The sequence below is a fragment of the Notothenia rossii genome (assembly GCF_949606895.1).
Source record: "Notothenia rossii genome assembly, chromosome: 8".
Classification (NCBI taxonomy): domain Eukaryota; kingdom Metazoa; phylum Chordata; class Actinopteri; order Perciformes; family Nototheniidae; genus Notothenia; species Notothenia rossii.
The window spans coordinates 10,003,400-10,023,693 of record NC_136906.1 but is presented as its reverse complement, the minus strand read 5'-3'; the positions used below and the strand labels follow the sequence as shown (position 1 = coordinate 10,023,693).

Here is a 20,294-nt window from a genome sequence, read left to right as displayed (position 1 = left end):
AAATGGGAGCAAAAAAAAAAGTGTTGCGTTTATATTTTTGTTCATTGTGTGTATCGACACAGAGAAGGTATATAGGATTACAAGAGTTTAAACCTAGAAGCCAATTCTAGCAGGTGAGAACATTCTGAGAGCACTTTGGTAAGCAGGTCAAGAACTGGCCAAAGTCCAGAAACAGGTAACAAGGGAAAACAGGAACAGATCAGGCTCAGGTTCAGGTCCAAATAGCTGGAAAGCAAAAGCATGAGTAACTTTAGCCAACTGGAAGAAATGAGTGGGAGATGGCTGACTGAGTACTTAGCATGTAAAGGTAGTTCTAACTCAAATCCGAACGCTACACACTCTCACTACCAGAGACAAAAAGATCTTCACAGAAAAAACGTTTTGTTTTAACCATGGTTTCAAAAAGTTACACCAGTTTTAGTTTTTGCCAAAAGGAGGGAATTTGGTCAGGTAGTGAAGGTTCAATCTTTGTGATAATGTGAGCCTTTTTGTCTTGTTATCCCCATGAATTCTAACCTGTTCTGTCTGCTGATCACGCTGTTTTACTGAGCCACTGCAGCTAAAGCGTTTTACATGACTGACAGATGAGTAGTTTGTTAAGCTTCAAAGGTTCCCTAGAGAACATCTGCTTGCATACAAGAGTCCAACAGTGACAGGTCAGGGTGCTTGTTATCCGTCCGTCCATCTAGCTTCTGGGGGATTTGAACTCTTAAAAATGTATTCACAGACTTTTAAACAACAACAGACTTAATTTCTTTCATCACATTCGGTAAGTCCTTCACATGGAGGCTATGATTTTGATGTTTCAATAGCAACACTCGATTGATTTAAAGAGAGCAGCCACACACAAAATCACAATAATTAAAGAATGGCAGTGCATCTCTCCACCATGGCTCTCGTGCAGTTTGATGATTGTTAATCATTATCTCAGAAGGAGACTTTCACAACACTGGGATTACTCTACCGGCAACTCACATATTCAGATGGTGTGTGTTATATGCACAAAGTGTGTCTTATAACTTAAGTGGAAGGTGGATAACATTATTTAATTTGTTCAGAAAAACACCTACTCACTATGAATAACTTTGCATTTGCCTGGCAGCGACACACAACATATACACCTAAGCACATGGATGCAAAACTGCCAGATGTACAAATGAGTAGTGGCAAGAAAAAGCAATTTAGTTCCCGCGACAAGTATCACCTTCTTTGCAAATAAGTGAAAGGACCAACTTTGATAGTATCAACAACAAAAGCTAGTAAAATTCTAAATCAGGTCGAGCCGCCTTTTTGTTTTCTATATTTGAATGATTTTGTATCCGAGGCAATATTATACACTATCCAGTAAAACTATACAACATCTCAAATAACATTTTATTTTACGATGAGCTCATAAAGATGGACAGTGTCTATACATTTATTCATATGTTTCTCCTCCCTGTGGATTTATTGATTGAGAGCCAAATAAATAAATCCTGTCATCTCTAAAATGCGTGCTACAGTAGCTGGCTAGTTTTACAGCGAGGGTCATCGGGGGTCAGACTCCTCCATCCCACCAGGATAAATGTATATTCTCTCTGCTTTGCACTCACAGTCACACATGTCCTCTCCCTCCTAATTCCCATATTCATTACAGAGAAGGCTGATTGAGATAGAGTTCCCCGCTCCTTGTTTGCATGTCAGGAGCTGTCAGATCCAGATTAGAGTAGAACACCTCTGTCACTCGCTGTATCCTCCAGCCTTATTGCACCTGTGGAGAATTCTCTGCAGCTTTAATGAAACCTTAATCTGTCTCTTCCTTAGCATCTCACCTTTTCCACAGTATGCACACTAGACTTACAGGTTTAGTTAAAAGCATGGTGCTGCTTTTAATTACCAGCTCAAGAGCGCTAGAATTTGAAAATATTCAACTGGAAAAAATCTGCCACTTCCTTACAGAGCCCCTCCTCCAACACACACGAACGCGCACATGACCAATGAGGGCACGAGATAAGTGTGTGCACAGATGGAAGGCTGACAGGCAGGTAGGCCATCCAGTTATTTTAGCCGAGCCGGCTCAGATGATTGGTCGTGCTTTTTACAGTACTACGGCTTCCACAGATGACATTTTTTAATGGATTTCTTGTCAAAGCACTTCAGATATTCATTGCTATCGGGATGTTAAGAGCATTCCATGGAATATAGCAAAAAGTGTATCTCGATTCGGTTTCTCAAACTTACCTACCCCACCTTTAAACTGCAGCCTTATGTTTATTGATTTTCCACAGCTTTAGAATTTAACTTAGAAACCAGCCCACCTGGCAAAAGTGATGAAAGGCTGACTCAGACACAGAGCTCAGGGTTTGCTAATATTAAAATAAGACAGCCTCCTCCTCATTTCACCCAGAAACACACAGAAGTGTCACAACCATTTTCCAGGACGGGAGTTAAATTTGTATTCTCTTTAATGCTCTCACTGCTCAGATTTGGCAGAACCATAAAAATATGATGATGATTTGCATAAACATATTTCCTGTTTTCAGCAATTCATGCATGAATGCAGAATAAGCAACAAGAATATGAAATGCTACCTTAACCGAGGCTGAAAGTGAACTTCCTGACCCAGTTTGCAGCTCATTGGCACATATGCTCTAAAACAGGCTGAAATCAACCAGCATAACGTGTGCGCAGAATCAGAATCAAAAACGGGTTTATTGCCGGGTAGGTTGACACGTACGAGGAATTTGACTTGATGTCATGGTGCATACAACATTTTTTTAAACACATTTTTTTTTAAAGTACACAGATAGCGAACTATATTAACAACACTGTAATACAAATGAGTAAGATAGCTATAAAATAAAGCAGTAACACCAAGTTTTAAAAAAGTACTAATAGTTTGACTGATATTGCAATTGTAATATGATTCACTTCATTTTTTTAAACGTTATTCGCATTATCATTACAAAATATATATAGAAATGATCATGGTTAAAGTCATGGTCATTATCCCGGCAGTACAAGCTTAAAAAAAAAAAAAAATCTTTGAAAAAATGACCCTTTTCTTCTGGCTAGGGAACTGACGCGTTGCTGATTCAAGCCCTGATCGGACCAACAAATACAGACTGGTAGCTGGAGAGGAGCCAGCTCACCTCCTGGGTACTGCCGAAGTGTCCTTGAGCAAGGCACCGGCCAACCTGGCAACCTCTTAGCTCTGGCAACTCGCTATGTGAACCCTTTGGAATTACCTGGATTTCTGCATAAGTTGGTCATAAAATGGAGGAAGCCGCTGCTGTCCAGAAAAAAACATTGCTGCACGTTTGAAGTTTGCAAAAGAGCACCTGGATGTTCCACAGCACGACTGGCAAAATATTCTGTGGACAGATGAAACCAAAGTTGAGTTGTTTGGAAGGAACACACAACGCTATGTTCGGAGGAAAAAAAGGCACAGCTCACAAACATCAAAACCTCATCCCAACTGTGAAGTATGGTGGAGGGAGCATCCTGGTTTGGGGCTGCTTTGCTGCCTCAGGGCCTGGACAGATTGCCATCATCGACGGAAAAATGAATTCTCAAGTTTATCAAGACATTTTGCTGGAGAACTTAAGGCCATCTGTTCACCAATTGAAGCTCAACAGAAGATGGGTGATGCAACAGGACAACGACCCAAAGCACAGAAGTAAATCAACAACAGAATGGCTTCAACAGAAGAAAATAGGCCTTCTGGAGCGGCCCAGTCAGAGTCCTGACCTCAACCCAATTGAGATGCTGTGGCATGACCTCAAGAGAGCGATTCACACCAGACATCTTAAGAATATCGCTGAACTGAAACACTTTTGTAAAGAGGAATGGTCCAAAATTCCTCCTGACCGTTGTGCAGGTCTGATATGCAACTATAGGAAACGTTTGATTGAGGTTATTGCTGCCAAAGGAGGGTCAACCAGTTATTAAATCCAAGGGTTCACATACTTTTTCCACCCTGCACTGTGAATGTTTACATGGTGTGTTCAATAAAAACATAAACATATAATTGTTTGTGTGGTTTTAGCTTAAGCAGACTGTGTTTGTCTCTTGTTGTGACTTAGATGAAGATCAGAACACATTTTATGACCAATTTATGCAGAAATCCAGGAAGTTCCAAAGGGTTCACATACTTTGTCTTGCAACTGTATGTGTTTTCAGACATAATCTGTAGGTTAGGTCTGAAATGTAATGTGTGTGTGTGTGTGTGTGTGTGTGTGCGTGCGTGTGCGTGTGTGTGTGTGTGTGTGTGTGTGTGTGTGTGTGTAAACAATAACAGAGTGGAAAAACTGAATTTCCATTTGAGGATGAATAAAAGCTCATCTTATTTGATCTCTTTAAAGAATGCTCAACACCACAATCCATGATTGAGACAGATCTTTTTCACATTTTGCACTTTTCTCACAAGTCCATATTACGATTTCAATAACATTTTAATTAACTGTGCAAACCTAGTGCACATCGAAGCTAATGTTATACAACAACAGGGCACTAGGTGTTAGAACATTGTGAATGATTTGCCGTTGCCTGTATATTCATTACTGTGAAAATGAGTCTGCCTGTAGTGTCTGCATCCCCACATGCATGAACACACATCATGGCCACAGAAAGATAAAAGGTAATAACGTTGCAGCGGCTAATTTACAGAAAGTATAAAAACTGTATTACATCTGGCTGCTTCCCCAGGAGATAATTGAATCAACCGGGGTCTACACCAACACAATGAAATCAACTCCAACTGTTATTTGACAAAAGACTAATTAGCAAGCAGCAGATGTGACACCAAACATCATATATTACAATCATTTCTAAAATGCCTCTATAAATGTCAAACACGAGCAACAAACAAAGTACAATGTTGTAGATCAGTTTCAGCCTAAATACCTGTCAAATGTGGCTCGAAATAAAAGAAGCTGAATGTTACAAAGCCGTAAACAATCCGCCTTTCTTGGCGAAAAACAACAATCACTACAGCCCCTGTTGTTGTAACTGCCTCACACTCCAAGAGAAAATCACTGCTCTTTCCACCGAGTGACAGCGGCTTGTGAAAGAGTTCACAATGAGCACTCATCTTTAATTCAACCCCCTTTTTGTCAAACACAAAGCCAGGCAGTCTCATGCATTGGCGGTTCGTCTTAACTAGCGGTAAAGTTGCATCAGTAGCAAAAGGTCAGTTTGTTTCATTCCTATTATCGACACACGCTGCGGCAAGGCGCTTCCATTCCAAGCAGATTCTTTATCCCATTTTTCATTCTAACAAAGTACAGAGGTTCGACAGACCTGCAAACGCCACACCCGACAAGAGCGATGTCAGGAAAGATTCATTTTCATGCATCACATATAGGGGACTGCTGAGCCGTGAAATCCAAAAAAAACTTCTGTCAGGGTCTTTGAAAGGATCTCAGTGAAGAGGATCCTGAACGCGGCGCTGCTTCCACACCTGATGCTCTGCTACGTGACTCGCTGATGGATCAAAAGTTTGTGGAAAAGACGTGTTTCTCTTTACATTTAATCCTGCAGAGTTGCACTACTGCACCTAAGAAAAAGTAACTTTACTTCTGATTTACTTTGTTTGTGCTGGTTTGTTGTGTGGGAACACAAAGAAGAACTGTTTTCTTTTTGTTGATGTGGTTCGAGCATGATTTGTATCCTAATTGAAGGGGTGTTACAAAAACTATGGGATCCCTGCAGCACTGAATCGCCATCGTCACTAACCAATCCGTAACATTAACCTGATGTGCTCTGAGCATGTGCACGAATAAGCTACTTCTGTTCTTGCCACCTGTTCTCAGCAGGAAACCGATGGACTGTCCAATCCAAGTAGGGAATGAGTCCTTACCCCAAGTGAAGGAGTTCAAGTATCTCGGGGTCTTGTTCTCGAGTGAGGGAACAATGGAGCGTGAGATGGGTCGGAGAATCGGAGCAGCGGGAGCGGTACTGCTTTAGCTTTACCGCACCGTTATGACGAAAAGAGAGCTGAGCCAGAAGGCAAAGCTCTCTGTCTACCGCGCCATTTTCGTTCCTACCCTCACCTATGGTCATGAAGGATGGGTCATGACCGAAAGAACGAGATCGAGGATACAAGCGGCCGAGATGGGTTTTCTCCGCAGGGTGGCTGGCGTCTCCCTTAGGGATAAGGTGAGAAGTTCAGTCATCCGGGAGGGACTCTGAGTTGAACCGCTCCTCCTTCGCGTCGAAAGGAGTCAGTTGAGGTGGTTCGGGCACCTAGTTAGGATGCCACCTGGGCGCCTCCCTAGGGAGGTGTTCCAGGCACGTCCAGCTGGGAAGAGACCAAGGGGTAGACCTAGGACCAGGTGGAGGGATTATATCTCTTCTCTGGCCTGGGAGCGCCTTGGGATCCCCCAGTCAGAGCTGGTTGATGTGGCCAGGGTAAAGAAAGTTTGGGGCTCTTTGCTGCAACTGCTACCCCCGCGACCCGACCACGGATAAGCGGGAGAAGATGGCTGGATGTTCTTGCCACCGATTTTTTTTTGTGCAATGGTTGAAATGATTTCCTCACTACATTTCCCTATATGGATGAGAATCAGATTTTCCAGATCACACATACACCCCTACACATAGACACACGCAACTACACACAGACACATACACACAAACTCCCACACGCACTACCACACACACACACCACACACACACCTACACACAAACAATAACATATACACACACAAACACACACAACATTTAAAAAGAGAATGTCGAAAATTTGCAAAAAAACAACATCATGTAGTTTTTGGAAAATCTTTATATGAAATTAATTAATGAAAATAAATACAAAATGGTTAGTACAAGTCAATCAACTAACAAAATAGAAAAGTATGGTGAAAATATCAGAAAACAAATAATGGCGAAAATATGCAAAAATGTACATATAATAGTTTATCAAAAGATTTTTTGAAAGAATGACGTATCAGAAAAAAAGAATGTCGAGTTCAGAACCAAAAACCCAAAGTGTTTCTGTAATCCTGCTGACCAACAGACAAACCACTTCCTCAGTGGAAAGGGGATACAGGGGGCTGGCTGAAGATAGAAGAAAACATCTGCTTTGCTGAGAGACGCAACACTCTGTCTGCCTGCAGCAAAACATATTCTTCCAGCTAAAGAAAGCTCACGTAATGGAGCTTGCAGGTATAAGAATAAAGAATGAACTTACATCGGAGCTCTTAGTGTTGTTGTGACCTGGGAACGCCTGAAAATGCCCTATAGGGCTATTTCTCTCTTTGTGGCAAAGCTGCAATAAGCCCCTCTTCTGAAAGGCGACACTGTGAAGGTGGTCTTCAAAGAGCTTATTAGAAAGCTACAGTAGACCTCTGGAGCCTTTAAGATACAGGATCAAACGCTTCAGACTTTCATGCTACCCACTCTTGAAGAAATCCATTCCCTCTGTCCCCTCTCTTACTTTCTCTCCACATCATTAGCTTCCCGTACCTTCAAAAGAAAGAAATACATGCATTTTAAAAACGGGATATATACTGTATATATTACAGGGTATCCAAATGCAACTATTTGGGGTCTCTAGCTCTGGAGTGTGAAACTATCTTGTTTTTGATTGTGATAAAGCAGATTCTTTGTGCATCTTAGGTAAGAGATTTTGCAAAAAAAAGAAACCAAAACAGGTCAAAGAGACTGAGCCTGAGAGAAGTTTAAAAATAAAGGTGTATAACAAGGCAGAGAGAAGAGAGAGAGACTTTAAGGTGGCAAGAAAATAATTAGACATTTTCCTTCACACCTTTTTTGTCTTGCAGCTACATTTGCCATTTACAAGACGAGCAACAAGCAGAGGTTCTCAAAGCGTAGCCTGGCCATTTTGTTCACCCTTTGATATTCAAAACAATGTGTGTGTTCCTGCTCTGCTTTTAAGATGCCCTGCACATGTTGCTGCAGGTGTGGGCTGCACAATTAATCCTAATTGAATAAACTCCCAATTTTGCCTCGTGCAATATCAACTTGGCAGTAGGTGGGAAATTTGATGAAGGAAATGTATATTTAAATATCAGTCTGAATACATAATTGTGAAGCTGCAGATATGCCGGGCTACAAATCGTACCCTGAAGACTTTACGAATCACACAATGATTAATTTATTATATGTTCAATGATAATGAGGATACAAATGCATTAAAAGGTCATTCCATCCAATATCATGAATCCTACTGTATGGCATTTGCAATTCCAGTAAAAATATTATTTATAATTAGTTATTTTTCTGAGATAATGCAGCCTTAGAGCACGTATATAGTATGTCTGCATGCATAGCTCTATACAGCAGAGGCTTCATGGGTGTGTACATTGGGAATTATGAAGTCCCAGCTCCACTGAACCATTCATCTCAGCTCTTTCGTTACGCCAACTCCCCATGCTCCTAATATATACACACACACACACACACACACACACACACACACACACACACACACACACACACACACACACACACACACACACACACACACACACACACACACACACACACACACACACACACACACACACACACACACACACACACACACACACACACACACACACACACACACACACACACACACACACACACACACACACACACACACACACACACACACACACACACGGTGAGAATGTACATAGCTTGACTCTCCCTGGTTAGCGGCGGCAGTGTTTAATGAGCTGGAGGCCGAATGCCTTTCCTTGACTGCAGCCTGTGAGTGGTTAATTAATCAGACAGCTCTACCCCCCCCCCCCTCTCTTTATCTCTCTGGGAGCAGCTCTGCATATACTATTTCATACATGGGTGAGAGCCTTGAAATTGTCTCCGCTGATGACACCTGATGCACCTCGTCACAGCAGCCCACTGCATTACACTTCCAGAAATACACAGAGAGGCGCTCCCACTGTGAGATGATGTTTCGCCAACCGAGCAAAAATCATTCAAGTAAGTCAAAAATATCTCGCACAAACAAACAACCACAGGGCCACATGCTGCTCACTGATTGGCTCAAAGAGGGACTGCATTATTCAAGAGGGATGAAATGATTGCTGTCGCCTCATTTGCATGGCTTCTTCCGGTGCCAGCTGGTATCCGTCACAGAGGATGACACGCGGAGTCAACATTGTGCCACGCGGCGATAAAAAGGTGAGAGACAAAAGTCCACAAGCCAACAGTGACTCTCCCAAACGGCGAGCGCTGTCGTGGTTGATATGCAGAGGCACAGAGCGCAAACACAGAGGACGTGCTGAGAAAGATAACGTGGTTCTGTCAGGGAGGCTGTCTCTGAAATAGTTTGAGGTTTTTCTGATGTGGCTTTGATTTGTTTGATCTCTGTACAGGCATGGTCAGTATTGCTGGCCACATTTGAGTGCCCGTTTCAGATGAGATTGGTCAAATGGAAGAAGAACTTTTTTGAACTAAAAACTTGACCACATTACGCACAAGTGCTGAAAAATGCTGAGTAACAAATGCACCCGTTTCCCGTCACATTAACTGATTGACTGTCTTATAAACATTTCTTATACTTTTAATAAGTATTAGTTATGTACTTTTAAATGGCAGATTCATTAATGTGTTTTTTTTGCTTCAGTGAGGATTTGTGGTGAACTACTTTTTCTACACGATCTTTTCTGTACTAAATAAATAGATACAAGGTCAACATATTCCCAACACGGTAAAGTATCTCCCACTTCAGCCTCCACTGATTGGTCAGTTTCGAGCCAAAATGAGTTAAAATGGGTCAGAACAAGATCAAAAACGATAGAAAAGTAGGTGTTAAAGAAGCAAGATTGAATCCGTCAAAAGGAAGAGGCCTATTTATAACCAAAAACATGATGATTTGACTAATAAAATGCTAGGAAATGCTAAGAAACTAATGCACCACCGTCCCATCATTACACATTCAACATCTCAGTACTAATTCACTGATGTATTTTTGCCTCAGTGACAATTTCCACTGTACTACTTCCTAAATGATAAGGTCAACCGTTTCCATAGACAGTTACGTGGAGTCCACTTCAGCCTCCACTGATTGGTCAGCTACTAGTTCCACCACCCATAATGATTTCAAATAGTTCAGAGCATAAATACATACAGGTCATAAGGTCAACATTTAAAGATTCACAAGGCGGTGAAGTAAATCCCACTACTTCTTTTACACCAAATCAAATCAAATGGGTCAGAGCAAGATCATATGAGCAAATATAAAAATACAGAAGGTGTAACAGGGGATGAAGCCTCTCAGGTGAGATTTGTCAAAAGGAAAGATAACTTTTTATCAACAAAAATACGAACAGAATATGATTTGTGTGTTTGCAATAACTTAGTTTGCGCCAATAATGAATTCCTTTGGTGAACTGCTTCCACCACATGTTACATGTCTGCACTACACAAATACATACAAGGTCATAATAGCCAACATGTAAAGATTTGCCAGACAGTAAGCCCCCCAATAATTGGTCAGCTTCTATAGTTACCCTACTAGAAATGAGTCAGAGCAAGGCCATGTGAGCGTGGTAGAAACAGCAGGTGTGAAAGAAGTTGGAGCCTCTCCAGGCGGCATGTAACCCCCCCCCCCCTGACGCATTCACAATGAGCAAAGTGAGCAGCTCTGTCAGCCCCCTGGCAGCAATCAAGGAAGCCCCCCGAGGCTCTCAGCGTGTTCCCAGCCTGTTCATTACGGGGCGCAGGGCACAGGCGCTGTAGAGTCAGAGGGGGGGGGGGGGGGGGGGGGCAGCACGTGTGACTGCTGGCTTACCTTCGCTCCGCACCGTGAAGGGAGAGTCTCCGGGTCTCTTGGCCGAGAGCTGGCCCCCGAGAGAGGTCATTAGAAAGCACAGGCTGAAGAAGCCAATCCCCACCACAAAGATCCTGCAGCAGATAGACAGAGACCAGAGGCCGATTAAACGACACAAGAGCATGACTGGGTTTTTTTCATTCTTTTTTTTTATTGAAGACACGTAGAAAAGACATTTGGTATATTGATACCACAGTTACAAATGTTCAACAGTTCAAAGCTACTAGTGTTCAGCTTAGTCTCTACTATTGTACATGAATTGATAAGCCACATAGTTGATCTTCACTTGAAGGTGTACAATATTTAAACCCCATGTATAACCAAAACAGACCACGTAGCGTGACAGGGTTAGAGATCAGGAGATAAAAAGTAGAGACAAGAAAGTAGAAAATTACCAAAAAAGCATTTGAGTCAACATCACAGCAGGCTTCATGGAGCTTGAACACACTTTTTGTAAAGTTCATATTGCACCAATCAACCCACAGAAAAGCACAGTGCACACGCTTGGCCGTGTCATCCCAAATGAACCATTACATGGATGGGTTTTCTGCATCACACTGTGCTCAGTGAGCATGACATCCAAAATAAAAGCATTATTACAGGCGAATGGGTTGCATTTTGGGAGGAAGAGGCAAACACACAGCAAACATGTTGTGAGTCCTCCAGCTCCGAAAACAAATGTTTTGGATCGTTTAGCTCAAAACAGGCTCTTCTGCCACGCTCCAGGAGTCATGCTGGGAAGATGTTTGGAAAACAATCTTTTGTATTGAGGGGCACTGCAGGACAAATGGTTGCAATTCCATTCTTCAGACCACAGCTGGAATTTGTATAAGGTGGGGAAACTGACAACAGAGAGGCTGCAGTCACTCCGTTAGAGACGGAGAGCGTGATAGTGCCATTTTACTGTGGCACATGTGAAGTAATGATGGAAAAACTCAATGTTCAGGGAAGCATTTACGCCGTGTGGAAAGTATTTGATGCTACAGTGAGAACACACTGAACTGTACAGCATGTGAGGTGCATGTTCAATCAGGTCTGGAGGCAGAATGTGAAACACCACTGACTACACTCAGAAAGCTGTCAATCATCAGGGAACTTCACACCTGGAAGACTACAACCATCGATCACTAACACTATTGATACTGATTCCTAATTTTCTTATTTATAATGAGCCATTCATTTGTGTTCCTGATCAAAAGTTTTAATGACTTTATATCTGCTTCAGTTGCTTTCCCTCCTCTACATCTGCTGCAGGTAGTTTCAGCTGAGTAAGCAAACGCTCATTATGGCACAGCAGGTATTCTGTTGTTCCAATTAATGCACGTTTTCTGAACTTGCAAGAGTAGAAAACACCAGGAGGCAAACACTATTTACATTTACGATGACTTTTTGTAGTCTGATGATACTGATACAGAATAAGAAAATGTACAAGGGTGTGTTTATTGTTATAATTGGCCATGTCAGTGAATAGAGATGTAACAGATTGAAGAGGACTTGTTCTTACCTGAATGGTTTGAAAGTGAGAAGACATCTCCTCACCATAATGGACAGGTCGCTGCTGGATGCAATCATTTTCCACACACGGGCAAAGCGGCGGCTCTCCTTAGCATTGTGACAACCAGCTTCAAAAACATAACTTTAAAAAACGACAGTCCTGAGGATCAACGGTCTGCGCGGGCAACTTCCCAGCTCGACAGCCGCGTGTGTGTGTTTGTGTTTTGCTGTGTGTGTGTGAAACAACTTCAGCAGAAATCCCGCAGGTGCGTCCTGCTGCAGCAGCGCCTCGGGTATATTCCTCCTTTTCAGATTGTGCAGCGGAATAAATGTGGAGAAATAATCTGTGACACTCAGCTAGGATTGTACCCCGGACATTAATGGATAGCAGCGCCGAGTGGAGCCGCACGGCTGTTACCTTTGAGTTCCTTCAATTGATCTGAGGGGCTGCTGGAGCTCTGACTTATTCGCCTCTCATTATGGGAGTAGCTGGTTTACTGGTAGCGCCATCTAACGACCGGAAAACAACACATGTATTTACTGTGTTTACCTTAAGAAAACAGACCACAGATAGAATAACCAGAGAACAAGTATAAGTCACTAAATTGATATGATCCTGCAAACAAGGCTGTGTACGATGATAAGAACATTTAGCTGAGTCTTTTATCCTGAACGACTTTCAATAATGAGGATCACAATTACAAATTTAAAAATAGCAAGAATCTTGCAAATTAAAAAAAACAATCCGTTATAAGTGATACAGAAATGAGAATTCATTGTTTTTAGTTTTTATTGACAAAGGAGGTGTAAACAAATATTTTGGATGGAAGATTTGTGGACTTTGATCAATATGCAAACATTTCCTATCAGTAGATTAATGGAAGTGATACAGTGGTAGGTTAATCCAGCAAAAACAAAGCACTATAGTCCCATTAATGATATGCAATAGTCTCCAAAACTAAAATGTAATACTGTACAGAATCTCATACATTTCAGTACCGAGGATAGCTCCCGCTGTGGCCCAGCAGACAGCAGCTCAGCAGCTACACCCAGAGGACTGAGCACAGAATACTTTGACAGCTCAAAGATAATAGTGTCCCATTTCTTAGAAAAAAGGCTTCTTCTTCATATTTATTTATGGCTTTTAAAAAGACATAGTGAAAGTTAGAGCCGAAAAACTGGCAGATATGCTCATGTCTTTCAAGTGTTGTCTATTTGAGGATTGTGCTGTTGAAGAATATACACATCAATGCCTTCCTGATAACATTCTGATTTTAACTTCATTTAAAAGTACATCTTCAGGCACAATCACAAAGGGACTTTCAGGTAAAGTCACTCAGATGTTCCTGTTTTAGTTACCGTTCTCTTTTAGTTTATCCTTGGCCTTGTGAGAAATATGAAGGAAAAGATCTCAGAAAAAGATTGTGACCTGACCTAAGTATACTAAGTGTACCATCTTACAGCCATCATAGAAAGAGGGACCATCGACACGTCGAGACCACATCCAAAGTCGGCCTAATGGACAGCAAGCGGCATCCTCTGTTGTCAAGGAAACCGTTTTCACCCCTTCTATGTTGAGCCTCACATGTTGCCTTTTGCAGAGACTGCTGGTATACCATGAGCCTGGGCTGGGGTCTGGAAATGAACCACTCGTCAGTTCACATTCACTTAAAATCAGAATCACAATACTTGAATTATCCGTGAGGGAATTTACATTTCATGACAGTCTATTCTATTTGATTGAATTTACTTGCACTATTGTATCTGTTTTATTGTGTTGCACTGTTGGAGGAGCCTGGGACCTAAGATTGACATATTAAATAAATACATATTAATAAAAACATAAGAAGTTAAAATAAATATGACTTTGTCTTGACAACGCTGCAGGGCTTCATTACAGGACATGGTTACATAAAACTTCAGCTATAGTGTCTAAGTTTAAAAAAGGTTGTGTGTGTGTGTGCGTGTGTGTGTGTGCGTGCGTGCGTGCGTGCGTAAGTGCGTGCGTAAGTGCGTGTGCGTGTGTGTGTGTGTGTGTGTGTGTGTGTGTGTGTGTGTGTGTGTGTGTGTGTGTGTGTGTGTGTGTGTGTGTGTGTGTGTGTGTGTGTGTGTGTGTGTGTTCATTGAATCTGGGATTAGCTCTAACTCCCTTTTGATAAGAGGAAGATTCATAATGCCACCTGAAAAAGTTAAAGCAAGGACACCACCACCAGAAGCCTTTCAGGATATCACTTCATCTTATCTCTCTCATCCCCGATTTCTACTTTCCCTTTTCAACTTTTCATGGCTTTCTACAGTCCTACGTAATTCTTTCTGTCTGTAAGTCTTTATATTTCTTCTTGTTCTTACTCTTCTCCTTCTCCTGCTGCACATTGACCTCTTCACCACTGCATTATCCACAATATGTGTTATCTTGCTGTCTCATATTTCCTCTCTGTCAGAGTCTCTCTTTATTTTTCTCTGTCTACGTGTCCCTTGAGTATCTCCTTCCACTGCACTCTCTCTCTCCCTCCCACTGTTTGCTTTAAATCCCTCTGCTATACTGAGGATTCACAGAGCAAGACGCCCAAGGACAAATAACTCTTAAAAGCGTTTCCTTTATATTAAACACATTTAACGGAGAAATATACATCGGGGAGAAGCAGAAGTGGAAAATGTAGGCTTATGTTTTACACCATGGGAGGAGAATGAATTGTACTTAGCTTCGCAGGAGAGGTAAAACCCAGTCATCGTATGTGCAGCTCGTGTTTGTGCAGAGAGTGTTTTTTACTAGTTCTTCTGCCAATGTGGGAGGGAATCAGGGACTGAATCCTAAGCAGCACTTCACACGACTGTCTTCTTTACTGAGATTCATATAAAGAAACTATAGCTTGGTGTTTTCAGAACATGTAATCACATACCCGCCTTCAGTGCCATTCAAATGCAAGAGTTGATGAAAACCTCGAAATGGCACTCATCAGTTGGAGAAATCACTGGGCTTATTGTTTTTCTGGATATTAGACCACCATAAGACAAACCATAAAACTGTCTTAGCTAGCTCATTGTTCATATAAAAAGTTACAGCCACCTTGGTTACTAATCTCAAGAACATGAGATCAATTCTGTATGGACATTAACTTAAATAGGATGTTTTTTTGTCTTTCAAAAACATTAACGTTGAGCATAGATTATTTGTGGATTGATGACTATTTCCACACATTAACTACTTTACAATAAAAGCTAAGTTGACAAGAAATGAACAAACTGACTGACCATGGCAAAATGACATTGCCTTTAATATTTTAAGCAGCTCTCGGACCACATCATTCAACATGTTTCAGGTGGAGAACCAGCTTTCGACATTTTGCTATTAACTCCCAGTCCCACAATGTTCTGCAATTTTGTTTGACATCGACTCACTCTAACCATGAACACTTGAAAAGACTATTTTCTTTAAATTCTTCACATCACTCCCTTGAGCTACCTACAGTATATGCTCTGAGTTATTTATCACAGAGGAGCTCTCAGCAGATGACTGCTCATAGATAGATCACCTGTTTTACACTGCCATAAATGTCTAACGCTACCATAAATGTAACTGGGAGTGATAGCTCAGCGCCTGCGATGCTCTAATGTTGGTGCTGAAAATATAGCAAGAGTCCGAATGTTCATTACAGCTCCATCAAGATTCAATGCATTCAAATCTAAACGTATATCTTCTCCCTCTAGGCTCTCGCAGCTACATCATAATGAGATACAATATGCCATCTTCCATTACATTTCATATAAAATGTATTATTTAATCAACAGTTACACAGCAAGGGTAGGCTTCATAAATGGATGTGTGAGACTGTATACCTGCAGAGACGCAACTCACATGTAGCTTCAGAGTTTCAGATATGTACGTTGTTATCTTAACGCCACACTGTATGAAAAGAGGTCGATCTTTCAAAATGGGGGGACTTATACAAGGCAAGGCAAGGCACGTTTATTTATCTAGCACATTTCAACACAAGGCAATTCAAAGTGCTTTACAAAAATGAAAGAGTCCGACCCTTGTTAATTAACTACAGGGGTCCCTCAGGGCTCTGTCCTTGGTCCCCTCCTCTTCTCTCTGTACACAGACTCGCTCAGATCTGTCATTAGCCTGCATGGTTTTTCATACCATTGCTATGCTGACGACACCCAATTAATTCTGTCTTTTCCCCGTTCTGAAACCCAGTTCGTCGCACGCATCCTTCACTGCAAATATAGCTGCTACATCCCGCTGCTGCAGATACACGCTTTACAACATCAGGAGAATACGTCCCCAGCTGACCCAGAAATCGTCATCTCACGCCTAGACTGCTGCAACTCCCTCCTGGCTGGTCTAGCTGCATGTGCCATCCGACCTCTGCATCTCATCCAGAATGCAGCGGCTCGTCTGGTCTTCAACCTTCCTAAATGTTCCCACACCACGCCGCTCCTCCGCTCCCTTCACTGGCTTCCGGTAACTGCTAGAATCCACTTCAAGACACTGGTACTTGCGTACCATGCTGCGAATGGATCTGGCCCTTCCTACATCCAGGACATGGTTAAACCGTACACCCCAGCACGTGCACTCCGCTCTGCACCAGCCAAATGGCTTGCTGCACCCGCACTGCGAGGGGGACCCAAGTTCCCATCAGCAAAAACACGTGGGTTTGCTATCCTGGCTCCAAAATGGTGGAATGAGCTCCCCATTGAAATCAGGACAGCAGAAAGCCTACACATCTTCCGGCGCAGACTGAAAACTCATCTCTTTCGACTCCACTTCGAGCGATAGAATTACTATCAAAGCACTTATATACTAATAAAGGACTGGCTTATCTAAAGCCAGTTGAGTAGCACTTGAAATGTTTGGCTCTATGAAACCTGATGTAATTATGATTCTGTTTTCTTCAAGTTTGTATCTTCTTGGTCGAATGCACTTATTGTAAGTCGCTTTGGATAAAAGCGTCAGCTAATTGTAATGTAATGTAATGAAAGACATTAAGAGCATTAAGAAACATATTATGAAAAACATTTAAAAACACTAATTTAAAAGCAAAGATACATAAATAAAGATTACAGTGCAGTGTACTGTAAGATACACATCATAAACAAGACCACCTTTTATGTTGGTTTATTCAAACAGATCATTGTGTGACAGTTGTGTGAAATGCAAACTTTTAATAAACACTTAAAAGGTAGGGTATAAGAATGGAGAAACCAGCTCGAGTGCGCTAGAATTTGAAAGTACGCAGCCGAAAAAATACTTCCTTACAGAGCCCCTCCTCCAACACACACGAACGCGCACATGACCAATGAGGGCATGAGATAAGTTTGTGCACAGATGGAAGGCTGACAGCAGGTAGGCCATCCAGTTATTTTAGCCGGGCCGGCTCAAATTTTAAATTTATTGTCAAAGCATTTAATATATTCATTGCCATCGGGATGTTAAGAGCATTCCATGATATAACAAAAAGTGTTTCTGAAGTGAATTACCTACCCCACCTTTAATACCTTTACCTGTTGGAGATTTTCGGAAAATCCCGGTTAATGTTTCAGGAGCGTTTTGGATAACTGTGTGCGAGGTGTAACAGCCTGTAGTTTTACTCAGAGGGGAGAGGAGTTTTGTGATCGTAATATAATAACCTTCCATTTCTCAAAGTCACACACTACTTGAACAATAATAACTAAATGGCTGCCACTTGAGCACACATTCACAGGGTCCTTTCCATTAGTTTGTGTATGTTCTTTGTTAAATGTACTGTAACAAGGTTGGAATTGGATTACGATGCAATACAATCCCAAGGAGAGTTGGCACACTTTGCCTTGTTTCAGGTTACTTTCAACACAAACAAAGAGGAACATTTCAAAGATAAGCTGGAGCATTATAACCAATCAAAATGGGCTAGACCTTGGGGTGTGCGACAGCTCCTGTATTGATAATAGATGTCCTGAGAAAACTCTAAGTCACTATAAACACCTGAACCCTTTAAACTGTGTATCTGCCATCAGGTGTAGTCTCAAAGATAAGGAAACATTAAAACAAGATTTGAAGGGATCAATCATAATTTAAGTCATAGTTTAAAGTTATCTTGTGAAATAAAGTCCATTTCTTTAAATACCTCAAATGAAGGAAAAGAAGTAAGGCTTGGCTGCAGCTGTGTTTGTTCAGCCCTCATGCTGTGCTGTACAGGAAATGCAGTTTTATATTGTTTCTCAATCATTTTGCAGTCTGAAAATAGTGCACTCATCAGATCTGTAGTACAGACAGATACATCAAACAAAGCTTTTCCTGGAGGGTCGGAGCCGATCAATCTTATTTTTCTACCTCCACTACAAAGATTGTGTTGTCTTTTACCTGAAAGGAACAGATTGTACACTGATACTAAATAACAGAACAAATGTTTCAACTCTGAAAAACATATAGCATGGTCTATTCTCATTTGTTTTGGTTTCTTCAGAAAATGGTTTGACATTATACCTGACTCCAGCTGTTCTCTTCACCTCACCTGTCCACCAGGCGTCCTCAGCACCTGGCGCTCACCTGCTGACTTGTTTGCCAACTGCTCCTCATCTTAGATTACATCTTGCATGTAAAGACCAGACAGTTATATGGGGGTGTTGTTTGCTCTTGGCTTCTCTAGGTTATCTGTTCCCACATGCTTACAGTCAATCTGTTGGCATTTATTCTGTCTGTTTTTGCCAATCTTTCATCAACGAAAATAATAAACATAAAAATATCCCACGCCCCCCCCCCACCCAAAGTTTAGGGTACAGAACAAAGGCAACACATACACAATTAAATCAATTCTGACGGCCTAATCCTAAAATCCTAATTCTTGCATTGTACTTCAAGGTGTTCAAAATACTTCCATTACATTTAAAAATGAAAAGCGTGCATGTCTGTTGTGAAACTTTGGTTATTATATATGTAGACATGCTGGAAATAATGGTTATATAGTACAACTACATTGTTATATTTTCTCTATTAAAGTGATTTATGCAAGGCTATTTGATATGTATCCATAGACTCCATTCAAACCTGGCATTAAAATATGAAATGTTTTGGACATTTAACAAGGACAATATATGTTTTTTGATTGGTCTCTCCACTCTGGCTATCATTTATTTTCATATTAGGCATGATCACAATGTGGACACAATAATGAGAACACATTTGAACACCAGATGTGAATGCAAAGACCAATGAATGTGTTGTTACTATCCGGAATACATATCCAAAAACAGATCACATTTTATTAACCGGCTTTAGTTCAACTATTAACTATATTGTAAAAGGTCCCTCACTAATAGAAGTTAATGCATGTTTGTATTATGAAGAAGAGTAACTTCTTATTTCATGCTTATCTTACTTGTTCATACAGGATTGCTGATGTCTAGACGGAGAGCTTTGATTTTGTGTTTTCCACCACAAGCAAATTGCTTGTTTTTATCTTTAACAGCAGAACCACTTTCTCCACACACATCACAGCCATTTTTTTACTGTTTGTTGTAAAACTGGAGAAAGTCAGTGGGACAGTCATTTAAAAATTCAGAGGGGAGAAAGTGCCACTAATGTCAAATCCAATACATCTAAAAATGCAGCTGTTGCTGTGATGAATAGAGACACATCAAATGTTAAATTATTAACTGCAAAAATACTGATTTGTTGTCAGCAGGACACGTGTTGCTTATGTAGCTGCAGGATTTTAGAAATCTGCTTGTTATTGTCCTTTTTTGTATTTAGTTACAGCCTGCACAGTTTGTTCTACTGGCATTACTGCCACATGCCAGGCCAAGCTGTGACTGCATGACGGAATCCACCTACGGAATATAAGTTGCCCAAACTTGTGTTTGCTCAAATAAAAGCCAATTCCTAGATAATGGAGACGCCTTGGTGTTAAGCAATAATCTTATAAACATAAATGCCACCAAAGCTGCTTGTAAGTCTGAGGTTTACAGTGAGTCACCGTTTCTTAGCGTTTTTTCGATATGTGGTTTGAGTGAGATTTAGCAGCTATTATCGAAT

General features: G+C 41.3%; 1 protein-coding gene across 2 annotated transcripts in view; it reads right to left on the bottom strand.

Annotated features, from left to right (window-relative positions):
• The window catches only part of mgat5b (alpha-1,6-mannosylglycoprotein 6-beta-N-acetylglucosaminyltransferase B), a 115,609-nt gene that overhangs the window by 72,926 nt on the left and 22,389 nt on the right, over positions 1-20,294 (bottom strand). The window contains exons 1-2 of one of the 2 annotated variants that reach the window (XM_079643326.1): positions 12,288-12,747; positions 10,745-10,857 (exon numbers count right to left, since the gene is read on the bottom strand). In XM_079643326.1, coding sequence (XP_079499452.1) covers positions 10,745-10,857; positions 12,288-12,355 — 181 coding nt within the window. In that variant the 5' untranslated portion in view covers positions 12,356-12,747. Of the gene's footprint in view, positions 1-10,744; positions 10,858-12,287; positions 12,748-20,294 lie in introns of those variants that run through there. The other variant, XM_079643325.1, reaches the window with a different exon arrangement.